Consider the following 24,776-nt stretch of genomic DNA (forward strand, 5'->3'; position numbering starts at 1 on the left):
TGTATTGCTGTTGTTCATCTATTCAAGGGTTTTAGGATAACCTGAGAAATTTGTGGGTGTATATGCTGTTAAAAATGGGACCTGGGGTAAATATAAACCAGAATAGCTATGTAAATATGGAAATGCTTCTTAAAATAAGTACTTTTATTTTGTGGTCACCGACGTACTGTCTGGGTGCCTTCCAGTAGCACATTAAGTGGTTACTGGAAATTGTTTTATTCTGTGCATCAGTTATGAGTAACACATGACCTGGGTTAAAATTGTTAATTTAAAAATTCTTAACAGAGTTCAGGTAAGGTTTGTTATAATAATAATAATAATAATAATAATTTAATAACCTGCAGAATATAGCTGAATTAAACTTTCTGATGCTAACAGATTGTGATTCAGCAGTCTTCATAGTTGCTGGTGCTAAGAACAATGAGCAGTGCCCTTATACACACTTTTAAAAGGTGGGGAATGCATGTAAATTATTTCGTAACATTTCTTTTACTGAAAAAAATCTTTCTGTCAACATGATTTTTTGGCAGTTCTTTTATAGAAAGTGAAAAAATTATTTAGCTGTACTAAGCAGCTAGAAAAAAAAAAGGTATGATGCAGGCAAACAGTTCTGCGAGACTATGAAACATTAATACCTTTTGTTGCTAACAGCATTTGGTTGTTTCTTCCTTTTAGCTAAACTAGAACAAGCAACTTGCTACTTCAAGTGAATAAATTCATTTGTAGTTCCAGGATTTCTGGGGCATTCCCTTAGACATCCTGTTGACGATTAAATGAAGGTAATCAAGGTAAGGTACCAGGGCTGTTCTGCAGAGGGCAAGCCTCCATCTTTTCCCTGGCATAAAAAAGGCTACTTCCAGGTGCAGCTTTTCTCTGGCCTCCTTCTTTGCTGGGTGAGGTGCTACAGCTTGAGACCCCAGCAGGGAAACGAAGAGAGCTGGGAACTGTGTCTCGTGTCAGTCACCAGGCGCTGGAGAGAGATGAAGTCGGTGCCTTGCACTGGCTGCAACACCACGCCTGCGCGTGAGGTCTCCGCTACGCACGTTGATGATCTTGAGGGGAAGCCAGGCGGGCCAGCAGAATTTTGTTCTGGTTGTTGTAACACTATTTGATATCAAAATGCAAAGCGGCAGGAGAAGGCTGTTTCTATCAGATGAACCTGCCCTTGCTTTGCTCTCCCATGACCAGTCACTGACTTCCAAGGAGCTGCTTCCCCTTTCCTTCTCCTCCCCGTGCTTATCATAATTTTTCCTGCTAGTGATTTCACTGCAGAAAGTCTTGGCTGCTTGTAGGAACTGAAAAGCCCAAGTTCAAAGTATTCCATCCTGAAAATGCCTCAGAGGTGGCATTGTTACACCTCACATCCCTTCCTCGAGGACATGTGCCAGCCCACAGCCAAACCCCATCACACTCTCTCAGCTCTTTCATCCCAGAGAAAGACCAGGGTGGAAGAACTTAGAATAAAATATGGCTTCAAATAATATTTTGTAAGTTAGGCAAAAACAGCTTCAAATAATGCTTTCTCAAAGAGGAGAAGCCAATATATCTGGTAAAGCAGAGCGTTGCAGTCAGTGACCTCCTGTAGAAGTGGGTCTGCTCTGTATCAAATCCTCTGTCATACCTGAGCATAGCCATGCTTTACTGTCATATACAGGTAGGAGTGACTGCAGGATAAGCTTAATAAGACAAAGGTCCTTCATCAGAATGCACTGGACCAGGCTGGGAGAAGGGATTTAGCTCCCAAATTTCAATGCCTACATTGGGGACATCCAAAATTTAGTAGTAAATGGGAGCTGCTTTCTGCTTTCCCCTTTCTCATCACTGCACAAAACCAACAACAAAGAAGGGCTACAGAAAATTAATTAACTTAATTGCAAATATCCCTAAGGTCCTGCCATCAAAACATGACCATCTTTCTTCCAGTAACATAAACTGGGCTCGTTTTTTAAAAGTGTTTCAATAGGTTTTCATAGTAAAGAACTTTATGGGCATTAACTAATCCTAGAAGTAGAATCTGGTTATTTAAAATGTATGCTTTTAAGCAGTGTCTACAATTGTTCAAGATATATATCATTTATAAAATAAATTGGTTTGCGTCATGAAAGTGAGCATGGTATTTGATAAGCACGTTAATTGGATACTCTCCTACTACAGCTGATGGTACTAGTTATTGCCAGTCTGTCAGCACAGTGTACATGCAAGCTGAGTCACATATCTTCCTGGAGGTTTTTTTTTCTTAACTGCTTACTGCAATAAGTCAAAGTTCAACTGTGCAAATGGCTCTTCAATTGCATGGTAGTATGTTTCCTGATTGACTTATAGAGCTATAAATTAAAAACAAAACAAAACAAAAAGCTTTTTTAATTAAAGTGTTGGAAACAAAACTTATCAAAGTTTGCTGATAAGAATGTGCAAACACACAAAAGAATTGAAAAATAATTCTTGAATTGCGAAACTGAGTATAGTTTTCCAGCTTTTTTCCTGGCACAAATTCTGTCTTAATATAGCTGAATAAAGTTAAAACCATTGTTTGTTATATATATATATATAGTAGTAAAACCTATACCATTTACAAGAACTCAGTATTTAAATTTTTTGTTTCTTAACAGACATTTTCTCAGTCCTGTATCATTCATGATTACAAAATAATGTGCAAATACAAATCAACCACAAGGCCTAATTTAAGTCATTGCAATGAATTGATTCTTCACATGTAAAAGATTGTGAAGCAAATCACTTCTTGTGAAGTTGAGCAGCTTTATAGCATACCCTGGGAAGAGCAGGATAGAAAGAGAACACCTCCATACAGCAAGTCAAGCCAGTTCAGCAGAGCAGTTGCATGTTTTTCTGTAACATTTAACACGTGAGTATTCCTGAACCACCGTGTACAACAATGTGCCTGCCAGCGTACTGTGCAACGCGCTCTTAGGTGAAAACATGAACCCAAGTCCTATTACAGCCAAGTGTGCTTTATAGATATTTGGATCGCCCTCGGGGACAGGCACACATTGCCAAAGGCATCAAGACAGAAACTGAATTCCAGAGCTACCTGATTTGCTAAAATGCATCTACACTATGAACTCATTTTCTCTGCCAAGAAGCAGGGAGCTGCCTGTTATCACTGATGAACTCCTTCCAGAAACTCATCAACTTACTCTGAAACTAGAACACATACTTTTACACAGAATCGCAGCATGTGGTCCAGACCCACCCTAAACTGACCCAAGAATGGCTGGAGGAAGACTGACAGGCTTCTCTCCTAAGATTCTGGCCTCTTGCCCAAGATCACTCCCTTTGCTTTATTTTGCTTATATTCACTCTAAAAAATAAAGCACCATAATACAGAATTATTTTTAAGGGTCTTCCTTCAGGAAGCTCAATCAATGGATAAAACCAAGTAGTATTCATAAGGCCAGATTCTAGATTATGTTTGGGAAGCTCTGGTTCTTTCACCTGGAGAGGAACATCTCCCACCCCCAAAACAAAAAGTACACTATGTAGTATTTCTTAGGCTCTATCACCACGATTTTGTACCTTCCCAGCTGCAATGTGGTCAAAGAATGACCAGCTCAATAAAGCCATGCTGCCAAGACAGGAGGTATGTGCACACAGCACTCCATGCTTGTTCTTTTCTGCTAGGGCTGCTGTAATAAATTCAACTCCTTTGCACCAAAATATAGACAAGAGTAGTATTACACGCTGAAAATCAGGCATAGATTTTAATCTATCATCTAACAAATACATCCATTTTATCTTGCTACTGAACACAACATTTCTGCTTTAACTCTACACAAGGTCTTCAGTAGCCTGCAAATTTTCTAGATATTCGGTGACAGCCTCTATCTCTGCATACTCCATTAGTCTGTTGATTAGTTTATCCAACGCTTCTTTCCCACTTAGAATTGCCTATGAAAAAAATAAAAACAGACAAAAGCATTACTGACTGTACATCCGCATTATTGGAAAGCGGCTCCAAGGAGGAGCAGCTCCAAGGAGGAGCTGCTGGAATGCACTTTGCCTGGAGTTTTATCTTGGTGCAGCCACTTGCTGATCTTTGCGGCTCCCCCACGTGAAAGCCACACGGCGTGGCAGTGTGCAGCAGCGGCACTTCAGCTGGCTGCCTGTGAAAAGCACATTGATTCTGGCAGCAACAAAAGGAGCTACTGGTGCCTTCCTGCCATGCTTTCATGTTACAACCCACGCATTCACATGAAAATCTCCTCACAAGAACAATCAAGTACTTAAGAACCTAACTCAACTACTGTTGTTTATGTCAAGAACTAGTTTGTTTTGCAAGCAAAGTTCAACTAACTTTTGTTAGGCAGTTTACGGTTTCAGTTTTACTCAAGAAAAGTAAGGAGTTCCCAAAGCTAAGTAACAGAAAATCTCGACTAACAAAAGTCAGATTTATGCAATCGTGGAACCTCTTAGCACTCTGCACTCTCTTCCTCCATGGTATTTGTGTACCTGTTCCCCACTCTGTTAAGTATGAACTACTCCATATTCAGCATGCCCTGTGCTGTCTGATGTTACCCAGGACACCTGTGGGTACGTTTTGAAAAGTGTTGCTCCTTATGCAACAGCACTTAGAGTAAACTGAATATACCTAATCCAAAATATTGAAGGGTCACCCTAAACTTTGTCCTAAAACTTGAAACATTTTCATAAATTTAATATACAAAAAAGCATGTGTAGAGAAGTAAGACTTCATGTAATCTTAAAATGAAAGCATTCAGTTTCAGTTTCTTTTCTTTTAACTGTGGCCTGCAAGGCAAACATAGAAGAAAAGTTTTCATCTTTCTTCACTCTGACATTAGGAGAAGGCAAGAACGGCTTAACAAAATAAAAACTTACTTCATGTCAGGTTTTTCTTTTGGATGTACTAAGCTTCAAGAATCTCAAATGTCACTTGCACAGTTTGACTGAGGGACTCATGGAATTCACTGACTACATGCTTGATCGTTTTTCACTCATATAGCAGGAGAGAAATGCACAGAGAAGTAGGCCAGCAAGTTATACCCTGTGCCAATCATCTTAACAATAAGGCAGGAAAGAAAGTTTAAGCTTTCTAAATCTACAATGTTCTGTCAGAGCACAACTAGCTATCTAATTTCATATAAATTGTTTTCACTGTTACTTTTTTCTTCTTATGGTACACATAAGTTTCTAACTTGAAATACTCTCATGAACAACCGTTACCTTGATATCGCGTGCATCATATGAGATCCTGTGGTCAGTGACTCTGTCCTGGGTGAAGTTATAAGTACGAATTCTCTCTGACTGGGCTCTTGTTCCCAACTGTAATGAAGCAGCAAAACCCCAATTCTATTACATTATGGTTTTTAAAAAACTAAATACTATTCTAAAACAGTATACCTAAAATAAACCTTAATGGATCAGCCTGTTCCAGCTACAAACCCAGTTATCACTGGCTTAGCTGTTTTGTTTTGGTTTTTTTTAAATATTGTGGCATTACTAAACTGTATTATTTGTGATTCCGTATCATAGACCAAGTTTTTACATCCTCTAGTACATTTCTGTTCCATGTCTGTAGCTGGAAGAATTATGTAACTCTCAGAAGTCACATAATGCAAGAGGTATGTCTATATGAGTCCTTAGTTCAAAACCATAAGAGTGTTTTTCTTTTTTGGGGGGTTGTGGCTCCCACAGAAAATAATGAAAGCGGGCTCTGTTAACAACAGAAACAGCACAGTCAAACGTGTGGCAAAGCAGATCCACTAACGTTTGGCTGTCAGAAATTAGCACTGAAAGAGGAGTAAATTAAGAATACGAAGAGTAGTCCTCTAGTGGTAAAGTGCAAGAATGCAAGCAATTCTAAAAGTTTTAAACCAGAAATCCAAATGTAGCATTGTTGTGTGGTTCAATGCTTTATTAAAATGGAAAATTAAATGCTAAAAACTGCTTAAAGAAATGGTGGGGTCTTTTTCAATGGGCCTTTTTGAAAATTTCATCTGCAGCCCATGTGTATTTGAAAACAAGGAATTTATTGAATAAATTCTGAAACATTAGGAAAGGTAATTTACTTTTGCCTGATTTTCTGTAGTATTTATATAAATGTACATCTAAATCCTTTATGCAGTTTTGAAGGCTCTCCAGCTAACAATAACAAAAGAGAAATGGCTCACTCCTTACAATGACTGGGTTAATAATCTGCAGGAACGTAAATGCAACCTGAAATTAGGGATTAAATAGCTAAAATGGAAACTTTGGAGTACCGAACAATTCCATAATTCTGAAATATTTTTATTCCTGTTCATCACTGTTGAAGTTTGCACCACAAATGGGAAAATACTCAAAGAATGGGAAAAGAATGATAGCACGTTTCAAGAGAAAAGCACATTTTGCAGCATAACTTTAAATAAGTATTTTATGGAAGCTCGCTCTTACTGGCTTTCTTGCTGGCTGAACAGGAGCCAGCAGTGTGCCCAGGTGGCCAAGAAGGCCAATGGCATCCTGGCTTGTGTCAGCAATAGCGTGGCCAGCAGGGACAGGGAAGGGATCTTACCCCTGTCCTCGGCACTGGTGAGGCCGCCCCTCGATTCCTGTGTTCAGTTTTGGGCCCCTCACTACACAAAGGACATTGAATGACTCGAGCGTGTCCAGAGAAGGGCAGCGAAGCTGGTGCAGGGTCTGGAGCACAGGTCGTATGGGGAGCGGCTGAGGGAACTGGGGGTGTTTAGTCTGGAGAAGAGGAGTCTGAGGGGAGACCTCATCGCCCTCTACAGCTCCCTGAAAGGAGGTTGCAGAGAGCTGGGGATGAGCCTCTTTAACCAAGTAACAAGCAATAGGACAAGGAGGAATGGCCTCAATTGCACCAGGGAAGGTTTAGACTGGATATTAGGAAGCATTTCTTTACAGAACGGGTTGTTAGGCGTTGGAATGTGCTGCCCAGGGAGGTGGTGGAGTCCCCATCCCTGGAGGTGTTTAAAAGTCATCTTGACATAGCGCTGAGGGATATGGTGTAGTTGGGAACTGACTGTGTTAGGTTAATGGTTGGACTGGATGATCTTCAAGGTCTTTTCCAACCTTGATGATTCTGTGTTTCTGTGATTCTTTAAAAGGTTACCAAAACCATACCAAATGAACTGCTACCTAACTGTGTAGTGGCAAGATTGTTTATATACTTGTTTCTTTCAAAAGCTTTCTATGGTCTTATCAAATACTCTGGTTTAGAAACAGGTTAAAATACAACTTTGATAACTTTTGGTCCTAGTTTTCATGGAAAAAACTTTTTACTGATGCTCTATTTGTGTAACTCTGGCCTTAATAGGAGGATTCGATATATGATGTTGAGTGTTGCCTTTTGAATAATTCCACTTAGTCTTTCGACTCTTTTTTTTCCAGCTATAGTTGATGTCTCTTTTTCATTGCCTGAGAAGTCTACAGTAGCACTGAACTGGGATAAGGAAACTCAGACTTGCCATTTTAAAATACAAGATTCTCTTTTGTAAGCACACATGGTTAGACACACAATCACTTGCTCTGTCATCATCACTCAAAATGATCAGAAACAAGTCTACACTATAGAACCTTCTTCAAATTTCAGGAATCGCATGTTCTCACCTGCAGTTTTCTGGCACTCTGCTCTTGACTTAGCTGTTTTTCAATGATCTGCTGGTACAGCTTAGCTCTCAGTGTCTGCAGAGCTATTTCCTTGTTTATCTGCTGTGATCGCTCCTGCTGGCACTCAACTGTCAGTCCTTTACAGAGGGATTCAAGAGAGCTCAGATAAAAAGACCATTATAACAAAAAGGAAACAAGATAAATTAATTCTAACACATTAGGCAAATGAAATGTCCTAGAGTGCTGGTTTGTAGGGTCTTTCAGCTGTAGGATAAAAAGTCATTTTAACACACTGTCTGGAACCACTAGTATGTTTTTAAACTCTTTACAGCTGCACCAGGGGCCTTCTACAGTGCTACAGAAAAGCCAGGAATATTTTAAAATTTCATGAAGTAAACAAGTTCCTGATGTTGCCTCCAGAAAACAGGCTCACTCCAATTAGCTATCACATGTTAAAAATGTAATTTTCACAGTCTACAGAAACATGTTTAAAACAGTAATTTTTTTAAGTCTTAGTCTAGATAAACTCTTGGAGAGTGGAAAATTCCTTATTCTAGCAGAGAAGGGTGTCTAAACAACACTGCTGAGTCTTGAACTTAATTATGAATAATGAAGTAAAGTAAAATAAGGGTCTTCAAAAGAAATTTTTGCTTCTCATTTGATTTCTGAAATAAAAAGGCATATAGAAAACAGCTGTTTTCAGGTCACTGCTGGAATTTCTTGTGCCTAAAGAGATTCTGCACCTGAACACATCGAAGCCCACTGACTTTCAATAAAAACACACCCTGAGAAAGACAAGAGTGGTCTAGTTTATACACTACCTCTCCATCAGTACACATTTTCCTTCCTATTTAACATGCAATAGCATTATCAAGTACTGAATGAAAATCTTCAAGCCTTCTTTTTTCTCAGTCACATAACTACACAGGTTCCAGCCAATAGCCATTATTCGTGATGGTACAGAGCACACAGCACAAATTATGTACATCTTCCATCCCATCCCTGTCACCCTCTATTTGTTTTTATCCTTCAAAGACAGTGTATTCATTAAACACTCCCTCTGAAGACAACACTGGCATAACAGCAGCTTGCTGACCACTGTGCCACTGGTACATATCCCTTTTCTCAAAATGTTGCTTTGCCAGAAGAGGGGCAGAACCAGAAGGGGCTAACTTCTTTTTTTTTTGGTATAAGGCCCAACCCTGCAGACTTACTCTAAGAGACAACTTACAGGATCACAAGCTTTCTCTTCAGGATACAGATTTAGGGTGATTAGAAGTAGGAAATTGAGCTACACTTACCTGTGGGAAGGTGTACAAGTCTCACGGCGCTATCAGTTTTGTTAACATGTTGCCCTCCTGATCCTTTAGCCCTGAATGTATCTATACGCAAATCTTTGGGATCCACTTTAACGTCAACCTAGAATCAAAGAAAATGACTACTTGCTGCTTATTCTAAAAGTATTTTAATGTCAGTGATACTCTGTGTAAAAAAAACCCCACTTCTCAAAAAATTGCTCCTTTACATCTGTTCCTAACAGCTATTATTATTATACTTCCAAAAAATGCAGTGTCAGATATCTCTGCAAAGGAAGTGATGCTTTAAATATTTCACTTATTTTTTTCAAACTCCCACTCCAGGTCCTTCACAAAACAAGGTATATGTGCGTGTGGAACAAAAAAAAAAATCAACAACTGTTTGTAAAACCACTAGCTTTGGCAGGAAGACTACGAAATAAGCAAATAATCAAAAATTACTTAAAAACAGCAGTGCAAGGATCTTGTTCATGAGTCAAGCTTGAATGATTCCTGCAACAGTGCTTAAATACATCTAACCGAGGAAAAAATGGGTGTATGCAGATCCAGGTAAGGATTGCAGCATTGGAAATATGAGTCCATGATGACCTGGACTACAGTTTGTGCTCAGTGGATGTGAAAGGAACATTCAGATCTGATCAGTGTTGCAAGGAAAGCATTACAAGGAAGCAGAAAAACATGCAGGGAAAGCCTACAGGATCCATTTTTGTTTATTTTGTGTGTACATTGCTGGTTTAAGTGAGAACTGTCGCTATCAGTGAGATCTCAGAAAGACTAGCCAACACACTCATTCAAATTCATAGCAGTCTGTCCTTGATTTAACAGAGAAGGACACCAATAATTTAAATGAAACTAAAAAAATAAAAAGGATCTGCAGAATCACATTACTATGCAACACTGAGTATCTTCTTGGATATATTCCCTGTCTTAATACATGATGTATTTTTAAATTGGCTTACTGTCCTGGTTTCAGCTGGGTTTGAGTTAATTTCTTCCTAGTAGCTGGTACAGTGCTAGATTTTAGATTTAGTGTGAGAATAATGTTGGTAACACACTGATGTTTTAGTTGTTGCTAAGTTGCACTTACCCTAAGTTGAGGATTTTTCTGTTTCCCATGCTCTGCCAGCAAGCAGGTGTGTAAGAAGCTGGGAGGGGACACAGCCAGCACAGCTGATGGGAACTAGCCAAAGGGATATTCTACACCATAGAATGTCATGCCCAGTATATAAACTGTGGGGAGTTGGCAGGGAGGGGTGCATTGCTGCTCAGGTATCAGTCAGCAGATGGTCAGCAATTGCATTTGGCATCACTTCTTGGGTTTTATTTCTCTCTCTTTTTGCTATATTCCTTTTCACTACTACTATTATAAATAATAATTAATATTTTACTTTATTTTAGGTATTAAAATGTTTTTATCACAACCCATGAGTTCTACTTTTTTCCTGATTCTCCTCCTCATCCCACTGGGAGGGGGAAGAAGTGAGCAAGTGGCTGCATGGTGCTTAGCTGCTGGCCGGGGTTAAACCACGACACTTACAGCAGTCAGCTTTGTGAGCGCTGGGGCTGGAATTCTCATTGAAATGATCATGGATTTATGTGCCATTTCAGGCAATAGCAAATCTCTGCAAAGTTGCTTCTGGTGACCCATTTAAACATGTAAGGTACAGAGCCAAGGACTACCGCCTTCCACAATCAGAGAACTTGTGGTTCACTTGCTGGGACTCGCACAAAGTGCCTGGGTATCAATAAAATCCCCAAACAGTAACAGTAACATGGTTTTAAATAACACCTACTCCAATGCCAGAATGGGTGAGCAGGGATACACACTGCCTTACCACCCTGATTAGCAGCTAGTTTACCTCCTCTGGCTGAGGGAGGACAATAACTGACATTGTCCCAGTGTGAATACGCTGCATTCTTGATGATAGGCCTGTCTCAGGGATTCGCTGGACTCGATGAGTCCCTCCTTCATATTTCAGATGCCTGTAGACATCATCTCCTGAAATATGAGCAGTGGCGTGATGCAACCCACCTAGAGAGACAAATGATATGTGACAAGTATAGCAGAGAAACATTGCTTTTAATTTTACCGTCTTGGTGTAATATCTGAAGAACTACTGTACCTATCTCAGCTGGCATATAGTTCACAATGTCAAAAGTCCAACGTTTATAGTCTGCATAGTTCTGGTACATCTCAAACATTTCTTTAGCGAACTGTTGGCAGATGTCTCCTAAAAATATAAAGGCACTACAACTTAAATAGCAGCTCACAAAATGGTAGCCATTGGTTTTTAGATTTAGCTGCAACTCTAAGCACAGTCATTAGACAGATTAATACTCTTCTTTAGAAAGTACTACTTTGTACCATTAAAGTATAAAAAGGCATTAAGAATACCCATAACAGGTTTAATGAAGTTAGATGGAGGTTTGAAGTAATCTTTGCTGTGGAGACTTTGCTGACCTCCAGTTGTTCTGCCAGCTGTCACTTCTAATATGACATGACTTCTATCATATTTTTCCTTTGGCACTAGAAGCTGGAAAAGCTGAAAAGAAAAAAAAAAAAAAAAAATGTCATTATCTCCTTCATTACTCTTATCTCGTCTTAATCAAATTTACAACCAGCCTTCAGAATTGTCACAGCTTGAGTGCACAGAACCACTGATCTTTTGGAAAACTAGTAAGTAGGACTAAAAAAGAAAACATAGCAAGTAGGACTGTTCAATGGCCACTGCAACTCAGTGTAGTCAATGTGGAAATAGGATATGCTGGTGAATCCACAGGAATAGCTGAAAATTCAATCCAGCAAAGTCAGGTGTCGGGTCACCCACACCAGCCCAGCTACTTATGAACACAAAGTTATTATCTATAACCCAGCCAATCTTTACATCAATCTACTTTTTCAGAAAGTCCTATTTCATATTATTTCAATCTGAACATAGAAATGAGCCTAAATGTAGAGCTCGTTTCAGCTTCTCTGCTTATAATTAAACTCCCCACTTATGGGGTGCTGTCAGCTGAAGAAAGACTGCAAGTTCCACGATGTCTCTCAAGAATGCATGCCCTGCTGCCACAGTTACTAGGATGTCACGTCAAGTCTCAATATCACAGATTTACAATTTTTTTAATCCCCTTCAGCATCTGCAGACAGACAAGCAAGCAAGCAAAAATGACTAAAATAATAAGCTTCTAAGACACAGTTGTTAATAAGAAGCTTACTAGTAATTAATGTTGCCACTTCTTTTCAGGGAGAATACAGAAGCTGGACTTCTGTTTCATTAAACACAAACATCACATTCTATTGGTAAGAACACAAAGGAACATTTGTCTGACATTTTTATTTACAAAGCTATATAATTTTACCTCAGGCTCACCTTTCTGCACAACATGTTGATTTTTTTATTCAGGGTTTCCTTCTCTTCTAAGGCAAGCTCTAGAAGTTGTTTCTCATCTCTGCTATCTAGCTCTAAATTCCAACAACAGGAATAAATGTTAGCCAGTCTTACCTAGCTCAGAGCAAACTGTAATACGGTTGTCCAAAGACATGCATCGCAGCACATAAAAGCTTGCAATTGCACTTTGCCAGCATGAAATAACAGATAAAAGCAGCCCAAGCAAGGATGCATATTGCTAACTAAATGATCATATTTTTCAGGTGTGCTGGAAGGAGTGGTGGATATCTTACCTTTCCATCTACCTTATGGCTCAAAGTCTGCATCAAATAGATGCCAGTCCCACCTGACAGTTACTCACTCTTAGTTATACCAATGGTTACTGACAGTCCAGGAGTAAATCCACAACCGGATTTAACAAAATATGTCAAAAACATGCCTGGGAGACCTCACTTGGACTCTTTGCATTGCTGAAGGAGAGTCCCTTCCCCTCTCTACAATCTGGAGTAGCGTGTCCAGTTTTGAGCTTCCCAGTACAAGAAAGACATGGAAATACTGGAGTGAGTCTAGTTGAGAACCATCAGGATGGTCAAGGGCTGGAGCAAAGCATGTATGAGAAGAGGCTGAGAGAACTCTGTTTGTGCAACCTTAAGTAAAGCAGGGGCAGGGAAGGTTCATTGTTGTGTACAACTACCTAACGGACATCAAAAGGATGGAGACAGACTCTGTATATCACGATAAAAGGAGACATAAACTGGAAAACAGAAGTTAGATATTAGGAATCTACTATTTTTACCTAGAGGGTGGTGCGACACTGGAACAGGGACTCAGAGAGGTTGTAGGATCTTTATCCTTGGATATATTCCAAACTCAACTGGACAAGGCCCTGGCAACCTGCTCTAATTGGTCCTGCTTTGAGCAGGACACCAGACCAAATGATCTTCAGAGATCCTCTTCAAACTAAATTATTTTATGATTCTGTGAGTAGATTGCCCCATCCCACATTTTAGAGCTTACTACCATACTAGGAAATACTCTCAGGTAAAGCTAGCAGAAACTTCAAACCTTTTCTCCTATGGAGGCTCCAGTTTACAATAATTAAAGATGCTGATCAGTTATCATTAGATTATACACTAAGTAGAAACTCAGAAGACAGTTGGAGTGAAGTGAAAAATCCGCTACTGCCAGAACAGGGAGCACCACACCCTCTCCTTTTTATCTTTCTTCCCACTGTTCTACCAGCTGAGGAGTGGCTCTGTCAGTCATCTCATCAGAAAGTAAATCAATTCAACATATCAAAAGAAAAAAAATAGGTCTGGTTAAATAAATGCATCTATTTTACCATGCCAAATTGAACTAGATTTAATTTACAGCCAGGCAATTACCAGCACAACTGGAGGAATGGGGGGAAACAGCTTTGAACAGCTGGGAGCGAGAGTGATGGAAGAAAGCAACAAAGAGGAGGAGAAAGACTCATGCCTTGTGGCCAGCATGGAAACCACAGGTTTGTCTCAGATGCACCTTAAAACCATAAGACACTCAATAGTGGAATGCATCTCCTCGCCCCGCACGACCAGTCGCCTGAGCTTCGGATTCTGTGTCAGGAATCGGGTATCTCAGAGGCAGACGCAAGGACTGCAGGCTCCACAACTCTGGGCATCTGGAGCCTGGTTCCCATTCACAGCAGCTAACATGCGCTCACATTTACTGGGGGCCTCAGCAGTGAGTCTGAAGAACTAAGTGGGCTGGGATGTTGAATCAGCTTCATATACTGGGCAAGGACAGCAGCAGCTCCTCCATATCATAGTTTTTAATTTATGCTCTGTTTTTTTTGTAAGTAATAAAATTAAATAAATAAAAGATGTCAGAACAACATTTGAACCTGGCATCCTGTGTACCTAAGGCAAAAACTGTATACATTTCCCTACCAGTATGTCACAACTCCAACCTAAAGCTGGTACTGAATCAAAGGCTTCTAGCTGGTCCTAAAAGCATCATTACTGATTAGTTAAACAGTATCAAATTAACTACTTTCAGCAGAGGCGAAAGAATGGTCTGGTGGTAACCAATGAGCTTAAGATTCAAAGGACTGGTGTCCCATTCCTACCTCCCTGCAAATCTGACCTTTAAGAATTCACTTAATCTACATGACTCACATCAGCAGTAGCAAATCAGGAAATAGTACTTTTCTGTTTTGCTGAGTGTTGCAAATATAAAATCCTATAGCAATTGTGAGAAATTCAGGTACTACAGAGAAGAGGGTCAGTTAGGGAGCTAAACAGAAAACAAAGCAGTCAAATGAAGGGAACATCCGTGTTTTAACCTGTCCACATGATTAACAGTAAAGATAGAATAACTGAGCTCCATTTAATTAACTTCTTGTCTGTAATTTTCTTTCATTCATTTATTTGTCCTTCTCTCAATTACAACTCACTCCATTCATCCACATCATCATTTATGGAATTAGAAAAAATTTTCATTATATTTACTTGATCCAAAAATAGCCTTTTTAAGTTGAAGTATGAATTTTCCAGTGTTTTCTTAATACCTTCTAATTCTTCCACAGACATTTCTTTTTCAGTGTTAAAGTTTTTTCCCTTCTCACCTTCACTCCTTTTCCCCTTTCTCCAGTGAAAAGAACTTGAGAGGGTTGGGGATTAAAACATTTTCAATAACTACCTTTTTTTCCAAAGGCACAAACATCTAATTTCTAAAACTAAAGAATACAAATGCTTTCTACCTTTCTAAACAAGTTACATTTTTACCAGCCTCATTTCAATATGGCTTTCACTGTTTTGTCAGCACCCCTTGGTTCTCCCTCTGAAAAGCACCATGAACTTTCATCATCCTACATTTACACTGCTAGCTACCCATTTCTCCTGTCCTTTGCTTTTCCCTTGCTTCACTTCTTTAATGTAAGCAAGCCCCATTCTCTCCAGGACAATGTATCCCTCTCTTGGCTTAATACCTATCAGTGTAGCTGAATGGATTACATTTTTTCTTTCCTATTGTATGCACCTCCTCACACTTCTAAGAATGTGTTTTTCTCAAAATGTTGCACCATTACTTATTTTGTAAATTCTCTTACTCCCTGTGTACTTTCTTATTCCTGAACGGTATCAAAAGCAACAACAATTTTAAATTCTTTTTTACCTCAGCTTCTACTGTAGCAGAATATTGAAAACCAGCAGTTTCTTAGACAACCATCAATTTTTATTGCACGAAGGACTCTTCAAATATTTTCAAAAAAATATTGCCATTTAAATTGGAAGCCGACAATTCAGAGCCTAATGAAAGTTTGTGTAATTTGCACAGTAAGTACCAATGAACTGGCTAGATGGAATCTCATTTTAAATAACATGGATGAAGTCCGCATCTATCAAATGTATTAGGCTCACTAAATTTTTTTCCTTCGTTCACACTGTGCTTGGTTCTATCAAAAAACAACCTTAAAAGAAGCATTTCCAGACTATTTCTGCTGGACAAGTAGCCTTGAGATTCCAGATGATACCTACTCTCCCAGGTTGGTTGTATTAAGACCTCGAACTGATGTGAGGTGAGATGAAAAATGGAAGGATGTGGCTGGATGCAGAAAGCCCTAGCAGCATGCAAACTCCCAGGAGCAGGCAGGACCAGAGATTGTGCCAGGGCTTGCTTAACTTATTTAAAAGCTTTCCTCACAGGCTAGGCAATAAAGTTTTTTGCAAGCAAAGCTACTGTTCTGAAACAAGTACGTAGATGTGTTCTCCTCACCTCTGCACATAGTGTTTAACTCCTGAAGTTCTCTTTCAGCTTCTCTGATTTCTTGAAATGCAGCTGCAATTGGGGACAGATTGGCCCATCTTCTCCTCAGGGCTTTTTGCTCCAAGTCATTTATTGAGTCAGCATTTAACAGATGACTAACCTGCTGGTATTTCTTGCTCAGAGTCTCCAGATACTTCTGCACAGCCTCATGCTTCCACAATGCTTGAATATCCTGATGTTTTTTCCTATGCCAACTGTTAAACGACAGAGTGAATCTAGCTATGTCCAGTAAAGATTTTGGCCTCCAGAAGTTGTGCAGCCCCACCACATAACTTATCTTCTTTGCAGTAGGAGGGAGAAGACAGCTGTGAAGTTGACAGTGACAGTAGCAATTGGAAAGCAGGCTCTTGAAAAGAGAGACACTTTGGAAAGGTTTCATTTTGTTTCTTATTTTTCCTCTACCTGAAATTAAAAATAGACAGTATGTGGAGAAGTGTCATTATCTAGAAAAAGAGAGCATTCTATTAAACAAACAAAATCAAATAAACACAAGAACTGTATCAAGCCCAAATCCTGTTCTTGATTACACTAATACAAATGCAACTGTCATGGACTACTCCTATTTTAGTCCTGGTTTAAACCAGAAACTCTCATCAGCACCATTGTACTGCCTGAGAGTTGGTAAAGGTCTCTTCCCTCACCTCCTCAAACAGTTTATTTATGCTGTGGAAAAGCTACTGTAGATGTGGCTTTACAGACAACAGCTTAATTTTGTCATGTCTCAAACTGAAAAATCCAACCATTTCATGCCTTACTGGCAAAAGCAAAATGTTGCTGAGAGAAGAAAAATCTACACTAGAGGTACAGAATTCTATATAATGTATGAAATGTCCAGAACTACGTGCAAAATTATACCCACTACCGTAACAGGATATAACTTTGGCAGGAGAACATCAGTAACATCAAGCTGCCTTCACAACAGATTAGTCAGTAGGACTACAATCCACCTGCAAAAATTACTCGCCCATATATGTATTATATAAGATGTGGCAACAGTGCTTTATGTCCCTGTATACTTCTTCCCATGAGATATTCACATATAAGTGACATAAATATTTTCCATCCAAAAAGTAAGAAGCTGGTACTCTGAAACACAATCCCTGTATTTTTTGGAGATATTTGGCCTACAGTTTTGCAGGATGCAGACTCCCCTTAGCATCACCACTGCTCTAGGAAAGATCTTTTCATTTTACATCATCAACATTGCAAACTATGCTAGGAATTCTTACTGTGTTCTAAAAATTTATATTGAAGTGCAAGGGTCTACCAAGAGAACTAAACTGAAAACATTCATGTTCTAGGACTACTCACACAGGAAAGGTTTAACAAATAAAGAAGCACTCCTTAACATCTCATGTATCTCATGCCACAATCCCATCTGTCTATGGTTTTTTACATAAAAGCGGATTCAGAGAAAATGAGAGCATGAAGCTTTTGCAATAGGATCTCTTTGAAACATACACTTCAGTTTTCTGACACAATTATTTTTTACTCATCAGTGATAAGACCTTTTGTGGACCTTTAGACATTTTATTAACAAATTACTATGACATTCTAACTACTCAACTCACTTATTATTCTCACCTATTTACTTTCATCCATTTGTCCACAATGAAGAAAGAGCAATATGAAGTAAAGCCAGAAGTACTGCATCTTCCTTGCCTGGATGTCTGTTTTACCACCTACAGAAAGAAGGAAGGGCCTTTATTCTACTTCTGCACCTTCCCAAGATTCCCTAGCCAGCAGGTGCTATCAAACCCACAGCAGCAACTCCAGGACTGCTTTAATTTACAGAAAGCCAACGATACCCCTCATGAATTGTTCTAGTGAATAAAACCAGCTGTAGCAGAGGGATCATGCGCCCTTCACCAGATACACAGCAAAAGGCACAAATCTGGCTCATCATCTACAATCCTGGATTTAGCTGTTCGGGGGCATATGTAGACTCAATTCCAAGAGACCTAATCCTGCTGATGATACCACAGTTGCTTCAGATCAGCATGGCCCACCGTCATTTGGTCAAGTGCTAACCATCAGTATCTATTTTTTAAAATATTAATGTTATCTTTTAATTAATTAATATATTGATCAGAATCACCTATATTTTTTTTCTGGTGTAGTTAAGAAGTGATGTACTCAAATAATAGCAGTACTGTAGTACTGTTCTGCCTGAGTTCTCAGAAATAAAATTCTTAGTTTGAAATGCCTAAAACATGTAAATAATCGCATGATACTGGCCTTGAAGGAAGTCAGAAATTTCAAAATAACTTTGCTATGTTAAATAAAAAAGGTATCTCCTGTTCAGAGAGATGTTGCTGCATTACATTTATACAGAAATAAGCACACATAAAAGTTTTACAGAGCTATGAGCAGTAGGCTACCTATTAACTGCTTTCCAAACCAGATTTTAATAACTTTATGTGACAAAATTACACTATGCACATCACAAATCAAAACCAGTAAGCAAAAGTGAAAACTGTAATGGTCTTTAATAACAACAACAAAATTCCAGACAGAAAAGGGTTATTAATATTGTGAACACTTTAAGAGGTTTTAGAAATAATTTCTAACAATTAAAGATGTTATTAACTCCATGCCACTCAGTTCAGACACATGAGAATATGTAGGTACACGGAAGGAGCATGTATTTCCGTGGACACTGTAACAGGAACTGATTCAAGGCCCTCCCTCTGAGGCCACCTTTCATACACCTCTGCCTCCCACCACAGCTACCCCGAGCAAAGTCCCTGAAAGTCGTGCACCAAAGTCCCCTGGCAGCCGTTCCCCATCGCGGGGGTTACACATGGGTGAGGAAGGCAGGGCTACAGAGCCGGCAGGAGCCGGCAGGAGCAGCCAGAGATTGCGCGACAGCGGAGAGTGGCTGCGAGGGGTACGGGGGGCTCCACTCCCCAGCACCCGTCAAGGAGCTTTGGCCCTCACCATCCGACGGCACACGTCACTCACCGGCAGACGGATCCTACCTCAAAACACGAGGCCACGGCAGACGGGAAGCAGAGCAAAAAGACTCCCAGTCCCAGCATGCCTGCTGAAAAACACAACTCCCGGCGTGCTTCGGCTCGGGCCCGCCTGGCCAGCCGGCCCCCCGCATCACGGGGTGCCCTCACCAAAGGGCTGCGAGCGTCGCTTGAGCAATACCGTTGGTAAAGGCAGGCTTTGCTTCGCTTTGTGAAACACAAGTCCCGGAATAAAAAACAGAGAAAGTGACCTTTAAAATAGGTCTTCATTTTCAGTATCTTCCACCCAGCTGCACAGTAACACACTGACTTCAGCAACAATTTAGCAGAAATGGCAAGAGTAACAACAATGGGAATGAATACTCACCTCTGTTTCCAGCTTCTAAGCTGTTGTATTACATACACTTTACTGTGGTGTATTTTCCCAAAATATGGGTTGAAAATAAATGTGGTTTCAAATGTGGTTATTAAAAGTCTAATTTCAGAGAAGTTTGCATAAAACAACATTAAGGTCCAATTTAAGTCTAAACTCACTATTCCATTATATTTTAAATGAATTATTACTACGCCACTAAAGACAAACACCAGTTACAAAATATTAATAAACATAACCATTCAGATTATCATTATGCTAATAGGCTGCAGCTTCCTAATAAGGTATGTTTAAAAACATATTATGTATATGCACGTTTTAATAGATAATATCAAACAGATTATACAACTATCTCCCTAAATGTATTTGCATTTTAAAAAGACTTAAATAACACTGGGTTTTTTATACCTATCACCAAACAACTGTCTTCCCAGTTACTACCATTCAACAGGATTAAAAAAAAAGGTAAAAATTTGGTATTTGGCACACAGAATGTCATTGGAGCTTGGTGACACAAATATTCCAAAAGACTGAAAACGAGACTAATCAACTGAGGATTTGGATCAAACCTCATCAGCACATGAAAGACAACTAACCACTTGTTTAGGTCTGAGGACAGATACTGGCTATGCTCCATCCAAGGCAGTCAGATTAAAAGGATCTTCCAGAGAATGGGACCCACCCCAGAGCTGAGCCAACCTACAAAAGGGCCACAGCAAACTGCACCCTGAAACTTCAAAGGCCCCAGGCCTGCAGCTGTAGTGCCGCACCATGAGAGACACCATCGTCCAGACGCCGTCCCCACCACATCTCACTCTTCTTCCACTATGACTTAGACCTCAGTGAAATGAAGAAATAAAATTATCCTTGCATTGGGACTCTAAATATGCAATCTGATACTTAAAAAACTTGGGAAGGTAATCTATAGGAGGACAATTGAGAAGCTTAATGAGAACATGAAAACTGTAAGCAGACCACACACTCAAAAACTGATTTTAAAAGAAGAGGGTAGGCCAAGGAAAATCAGATCAGCTTCTACTCCAGCCAGTAATGGTTCTTACAGTAAAACCTTGGATTAAAAGTGACTGTGATTCAGTTTTTATTACGCCTTGGTGGCGAGTTCTTTAACTTCAAGTGTGAAAATAGAAACTGTAACAAACTGCCAGCCCTCCCTACCAGGCAGCAGACCATGCAGGGATTGCATGGGCAAGACAAGGGCTAGACTCTGTCCTATCAGCAGGGTTGCCAGATAAACTGTCGACCACAGGACCTAGACCATGCATCTCATATTCAAAACATACAAGATACACCCCTCCCCCATATTTACAATATGCTTTTATAATGCAATAAAGGAATTGAGTATGAAGGATGGGAAATCTTGCTGCTGTCTGTGTTTCTACACGGTTATGGTTTGCTTTGATGCCTTAAAACCTAGGTGGCCAAAGCAGCTGCCTATGTAGCCGGTGAGGGCCAGGGGTTGTTACAGGGCAGAGGCTGCTTGGGGCAGGGTGGCACTGCCTTCCTGGGCAGCCCACAGGGACATTGGGTGCAGAAGGGAAGAGCCACAGCAGAAATACAGCAGGGCTGTGGGGCTTTGGCACAAGCATGGCCATCCTGTACGTTAAAATCTGGCAATCCTAAACTGCCAATTGCTTTAGAAACTGGAAGCAAAGAAATGGCTCAACAGACAAAACAGGCTCCAGGCCTTACAATATGCTTGGCTTGAAGGCAGTTCCATCCCCACACGGAGGCCCTTTTTCACTCAGGGGGCCCTAACCGGGTTTAGCAATCTTCAAGCATCATACCCCAACTTCTACAGATACCAACTAACATTGACAGGTCACAGAGTAAAGTGAGAGACACGGCAAAATCACAAGCTTGTTATAATGTATATATCACTTTAATATTGCTCCCCCCTTTCGATCCAAACAGTTTGTCAACAGACTTCTGAATTCTTTCTGTTTGAAGGAAAAACTGGTGACAGAATCATACGCGTCTTGAATACAGTCCTGTTTATTAACAAAGCCTGTAGAAAGAGCTTTGTTTTGCCCAGCACAGTGGGATTAAATGACAAGAAGTTTTCTTGACTGCGCTCCCAAACCTCTTTCAACTAGAGCTCTGCCTCCCGCAAAAGCTCGTTTCTTTGTTTATTCTCCCCCAGCTAGTCTACGGACATTTCTTTTATTGCCTCCTCGCTTCTCTTTTATTGCTGCTTTTAACACAGATTTTTAATACAGACACGTGTCTAAATGCAAATCGAACCCCTGCCTCTTATTTGCAATTTGCCTATTTTCAGACAGTTTCCAGTATTTAGACTATCAGGAAACTGAGACCTTTAGCTGTCAAGAACAGCCACCAAAGGTCCACCTAGCACAGGATTTGCCTGACCATCTTGGAGATGCATCTGTTTATCACTCAACCCAACCAGAGGCATCACATGCCTTTTGCTAAGACAGAAAACTAGAGTTCATAAAGTCAAGGCTTCAGCTTGTTATAAAAATGCTGAAGCATTTTTATAACATGCTGAATACATGCTGTGGTACAAAGAGGCTCTGAAATTGATGCAGCAAGCCAAAGTCAAGTGGGCTATCCTTGTCAACAGTACTCCTGCTCTGAAAAAATCCGAGACCAAATACAGTAGTACTACACCGTATAGCAGAAAGAAGAGCAAATTGGGTCAGCATGTGGAAAATACACATACTAGTATCAGTGATCCAGCTGACTGACATCAGTAGAAGCATGCCAGAATAAAAAAGTGAGAAATAAACACTATAACGTTATTCCTTCAACAAAGAAACTTATTACAGACCATATGTCTAAACAGATTAACAAAACAATGCTGAAAACAACCACCATCCACAAAAACAGTGGCCATAAACTGATGCTCAGCTAAGAAGACCTAGGAAAGCATATGCTGTACTTCAATACTCCCCTCACCTTTGCTATTTTCACCTTATGAAGGAGTCTTTGTAAGCCGACCACATTTTCTTTTTTTCTAATTAGTTAGCAGTCCTCAAGTTAGGCTGTCATCCAGGTTACTCTCCTCCAAGAAATTGTCCACTCTCTTGTTCCCTCCTTTAGCCTGAAAATAAAGCAGCTATCTCGTCCATCAGCTTCAGCAAGGCTTGTGACAAGTCAAAGACATGCTGCTTGGGATCCTCAGTCACAGACAGCTACTTTATGTGCAACCAAACAAAGTATGTTAAGTACACAGCTTTTCTAACTGACTCTTGTTATATACTATGTTTTACACACTTGCTTTACTGTGGGTATCTACCATGTTCATCATCTGGGATGGATGGTAGGTGGATAATCATATTACTACAAAATTAATATCCTTTTAAAACATACCAAAATATAAGTAATATTTTAAAGGGTAATTACATAAACAGAGATTCTCATTGAAGCTGCCTAATTTTTTCCCCTCTAAGATGGTCTTTAATTTGTTGCAACCTTGACAGTTTAACCAGTTTTCCTTCCACGTAAATGCCCCAGGCCATGTGGGTTTAGTGTTTCCGGTTGCGGGTTGTTGTTTTGTGTTTTGTTATTTAATTTTTACAAAGATTCATTTAAGAACAATTTCTGAGAATAACAAGAAAAAAAATTACTTTCAAAAGACCTTAAACCTCTTTTGGTGAAGGAGCCAAGCCATGAATAAATGCTTACTGTTCTAGGCATGCACGATGGTGCTGGGAAGTTTTACATAACCAGCTGCTGAAAAATGCATTAATGCAATAGATGACATCCCCGCTTGCTAAAAGTCTGACGGGTAGGTTTGCTGTTGTTTCCTTAAATACCAGCCAGGGCACAGCAAGAACGCAGCCTCTCAAAGCTCTGCAGTTCACAGAGACTTTTCTCTCTTCCAATGATACCTCCCAAGCTTTCAAGCAGCCTGGCTCTCCAAAATACCAGTTTAAGCGAGCTGTTGGGATGGCGGCCACTAAAACTAGATTGCTAGGGGCAGAAAAGCCGGACAGCGAGCACACAAAGGAGACTTTCTCCCCTCCCGGCACGGCCGGGAGAGGCCAAACGGCGCAAAACCCTCCGCACCTCGTTTCTACGGCCCCCGGCTTAGAAACAGCCGTGACTCGGGCTTTGGGCGAGTGGGAGTTATTACTTGTTAACAACCTCCGCGGGTGGGAACCCCCTTCCCCCTCCTCCCCTCGGGGCGTTGCAGAGAGCTCCCCCCTTCGGGGCGCCCTGCCTCAGGGCCGCCCGGCGGCGGCCTCGCTCGCGGCAGGTGACTCCCCTCAGGGCCGCCCAGCAGGGAGAGCTACGCCCGACAACCAACAAAATCCCGCCTCGGGCCGGCGGGGCGGAGAGGATAAGCGGGAGAGCGACCGGGAAGACCCCCTCACGCCCGACTCGACGCGGAAGGCGAGGTGGGGGGCAGCGTGTGTGAGGGGGGAGCCGCGGGGGGCGGCGGCGCGCCTGCGCGGCGGGGACCCCGGCTGCCATTTTGCAGCGTCAGGCGGGCGGCGAGGCCTCCCCGGCAGCTGCGCAGAGGGGCCGCGCTCGCGCGCAGCGTCTGAGGGGAGCCGGCGGGGAGGGCGGTGCAGGCCAATGAGTTAAAGAGTCGCCGCCGCCGCCCCGCGGAGTTCGGGGTTTTGCTTCCCTCCTTCCCCCACCCCCCTTCCTCCCGACAGTCGCCCGGCCGCCCCCCCGCCCCCGCCAGCCTCCCCTTTCTCCAGCCGTGCCTGCCCTGGGGCCGCCCGCACCATGCCGTCCGTGCCGCTGCCGCCCAAGGAGAGCAACCTCTTCAAGCGGATCCTGGTGAGCCACCGGCCCCGCTCCCCTCTCTCTTGCTGCCGCCGCTTCTCCCTCCTCTTTCCTCTCGCACACCGGCCTTGCTCCGTGCCCTCCGACCCGCCGCGCGGGTTACTTCACCCGCTGCCGGAGTTGACTCTGGCGGAGCGAAAAAGGATGCGGCGGCCGCGCTCGCTCGGTGGGGGAGCCGGGTGCTGCCACCGCCTCCTCGTCCCGGTTCGTCCCCGTTTCCTTCCTTTGTCTGGGCCCCGCCGAGCAGGCCGGGCGAGCCCCCTCGGCCGTCTGGGGGCCCGGGAAGGGCTGGTGTCGCCCCCGGCCGGGCGAGGGCGGGAAGGAGGGAGGGAGCAAGCCAGCCACCCGCTGCTCCCCCGGGGGCCGCCGTTCTCATTCCTCCCCGCCCGCGTTGGTAGCTCCGGGGCCAGCTCTGGCTGCGGGACTCGGCATCGCGCCGCCGCCGCCCCGTCCCCCCGTCCCTCCCGCCGCAAGCGGGCGGCGGCCCTGCCGGCGGAGGCGGGCCGTTACCCGCGCCCGGAGCGGTCTTGCGGGCGGCTGGAAACGGGGGCTCGGG

The 24,776-nt window shown here is 41.8% G+C and overlaps 2 protein-coding genes across 13 annotated transcripts in view; one reads left to right on the forward strand and one right to left on the reverse strand.

The window, feature by feature from the left end:
- Positions 1-3,706: 3,706 nt before the first annotated feature.
- On the reverse strand, positions 3,707-24,582 carry MTRF1 (mitochondrial translation release factor 1). Of its 10 annotated transcripts, XM_074912447.1 has the most exons (12): positions 24,160-24,580; positions 22,379-22,523; positions 17,678-17,775; positions 16,043-16,495; positions 12,272-12,363; positions 11,362-11,443; positions 11,024-11,131; positions 10,760-10,932; positions 8,886-9,003; positions 7,585-7,721; positions 5,200-5,298; positions 3,707-3,906 (listed from the first exon to the last, which is right to left on the reverse strand). In XM_074912447.1, exons 4-12 carry the CDS (start codon positions 16,470-16,472, stop codon positions 3,787-3,789), a joined length of 1,359 nt encoding a protein of 452 aa, XP_074768548.1. In that variant the 5' UTR covers positions 16,473-16,495; positions 17,678-17,775; positions 22,379-22,523; positions 24,160-24,580; the 3' UTR covers positions 3,707-3,786. The 10 variants fall into 10 exon arrangements, with proteins under 10 accessions (XP_074768548.1, XP_074768574.1, XP_074768529.1 ...); XM_074912473.1 differs by lacking the exon at positions 17,678-17,775 and having other exon boundaries at positions 24,160-24,581; XM_074912428.1 differs by lacking the exon at positions 22,379-22,523.
- The window catches only part of NAA16 (N-alpha-acetyltransferase 16, NatA auxiliary subunit), a 74,658-nt gene continuing 73,576 nt past the window's right edge, over positions 23,695-24,776 (forward strand). For 2 of the 3 annotated variants that reach the window (XM_074912393.1, XM_074912413.1), the window contains exon 1: positions 24,028-24,214. In XM_074912393.1, coding sequence (XP_074768494.1) covers positions 24,161-24,214 — 54 coding nt within the window. In that variant the 5' untranslated portion in view covers positions 24,028-24,160. Of the gene's footprint in view, positions 23,824-24,027; positions 24,215-24,776 lie in introns of those variants that run through there. The other variant, XM_074912402.1, reaches the window with a different exon arrangement.

Source organism: Athene noctua, chromosome 1 (assembly GCF_965140245.1).
Source record: "Athene noctua chromosome 1, bAthNoc1.hap1.1, whole genome shotgun sequence".
NCBI classification, from domain to species: Eukaryota; Metazoa; Chordata; class Aves; order Strigiformes; family Strigidae; genus Athene; species Athene noctua.

Coding starts and splice junctions, on each gene's coding strand:
- MTRF1 (XM_074912482.1), bottom strand. CDS start 16,472: ATGAAACCTTTCCAAAGTGTCTCTCTTTTCAAGAGCCTGCTTTCCAAT. Junction 7,722..8,885: donor ACTTGTACACCTTCCCACAG/GTAAGTGTAGCT, acceptor CCCTCTGTAAAG/GACTGACAGTTGAGTGCCAG. Junction 3,907..5,199: donor ATGATGCACGCGATATCAAG/GTAACGGTTGTT, acceptor TTTTTTTCATAG/GCAATTCTAAGTGGGAAAGA.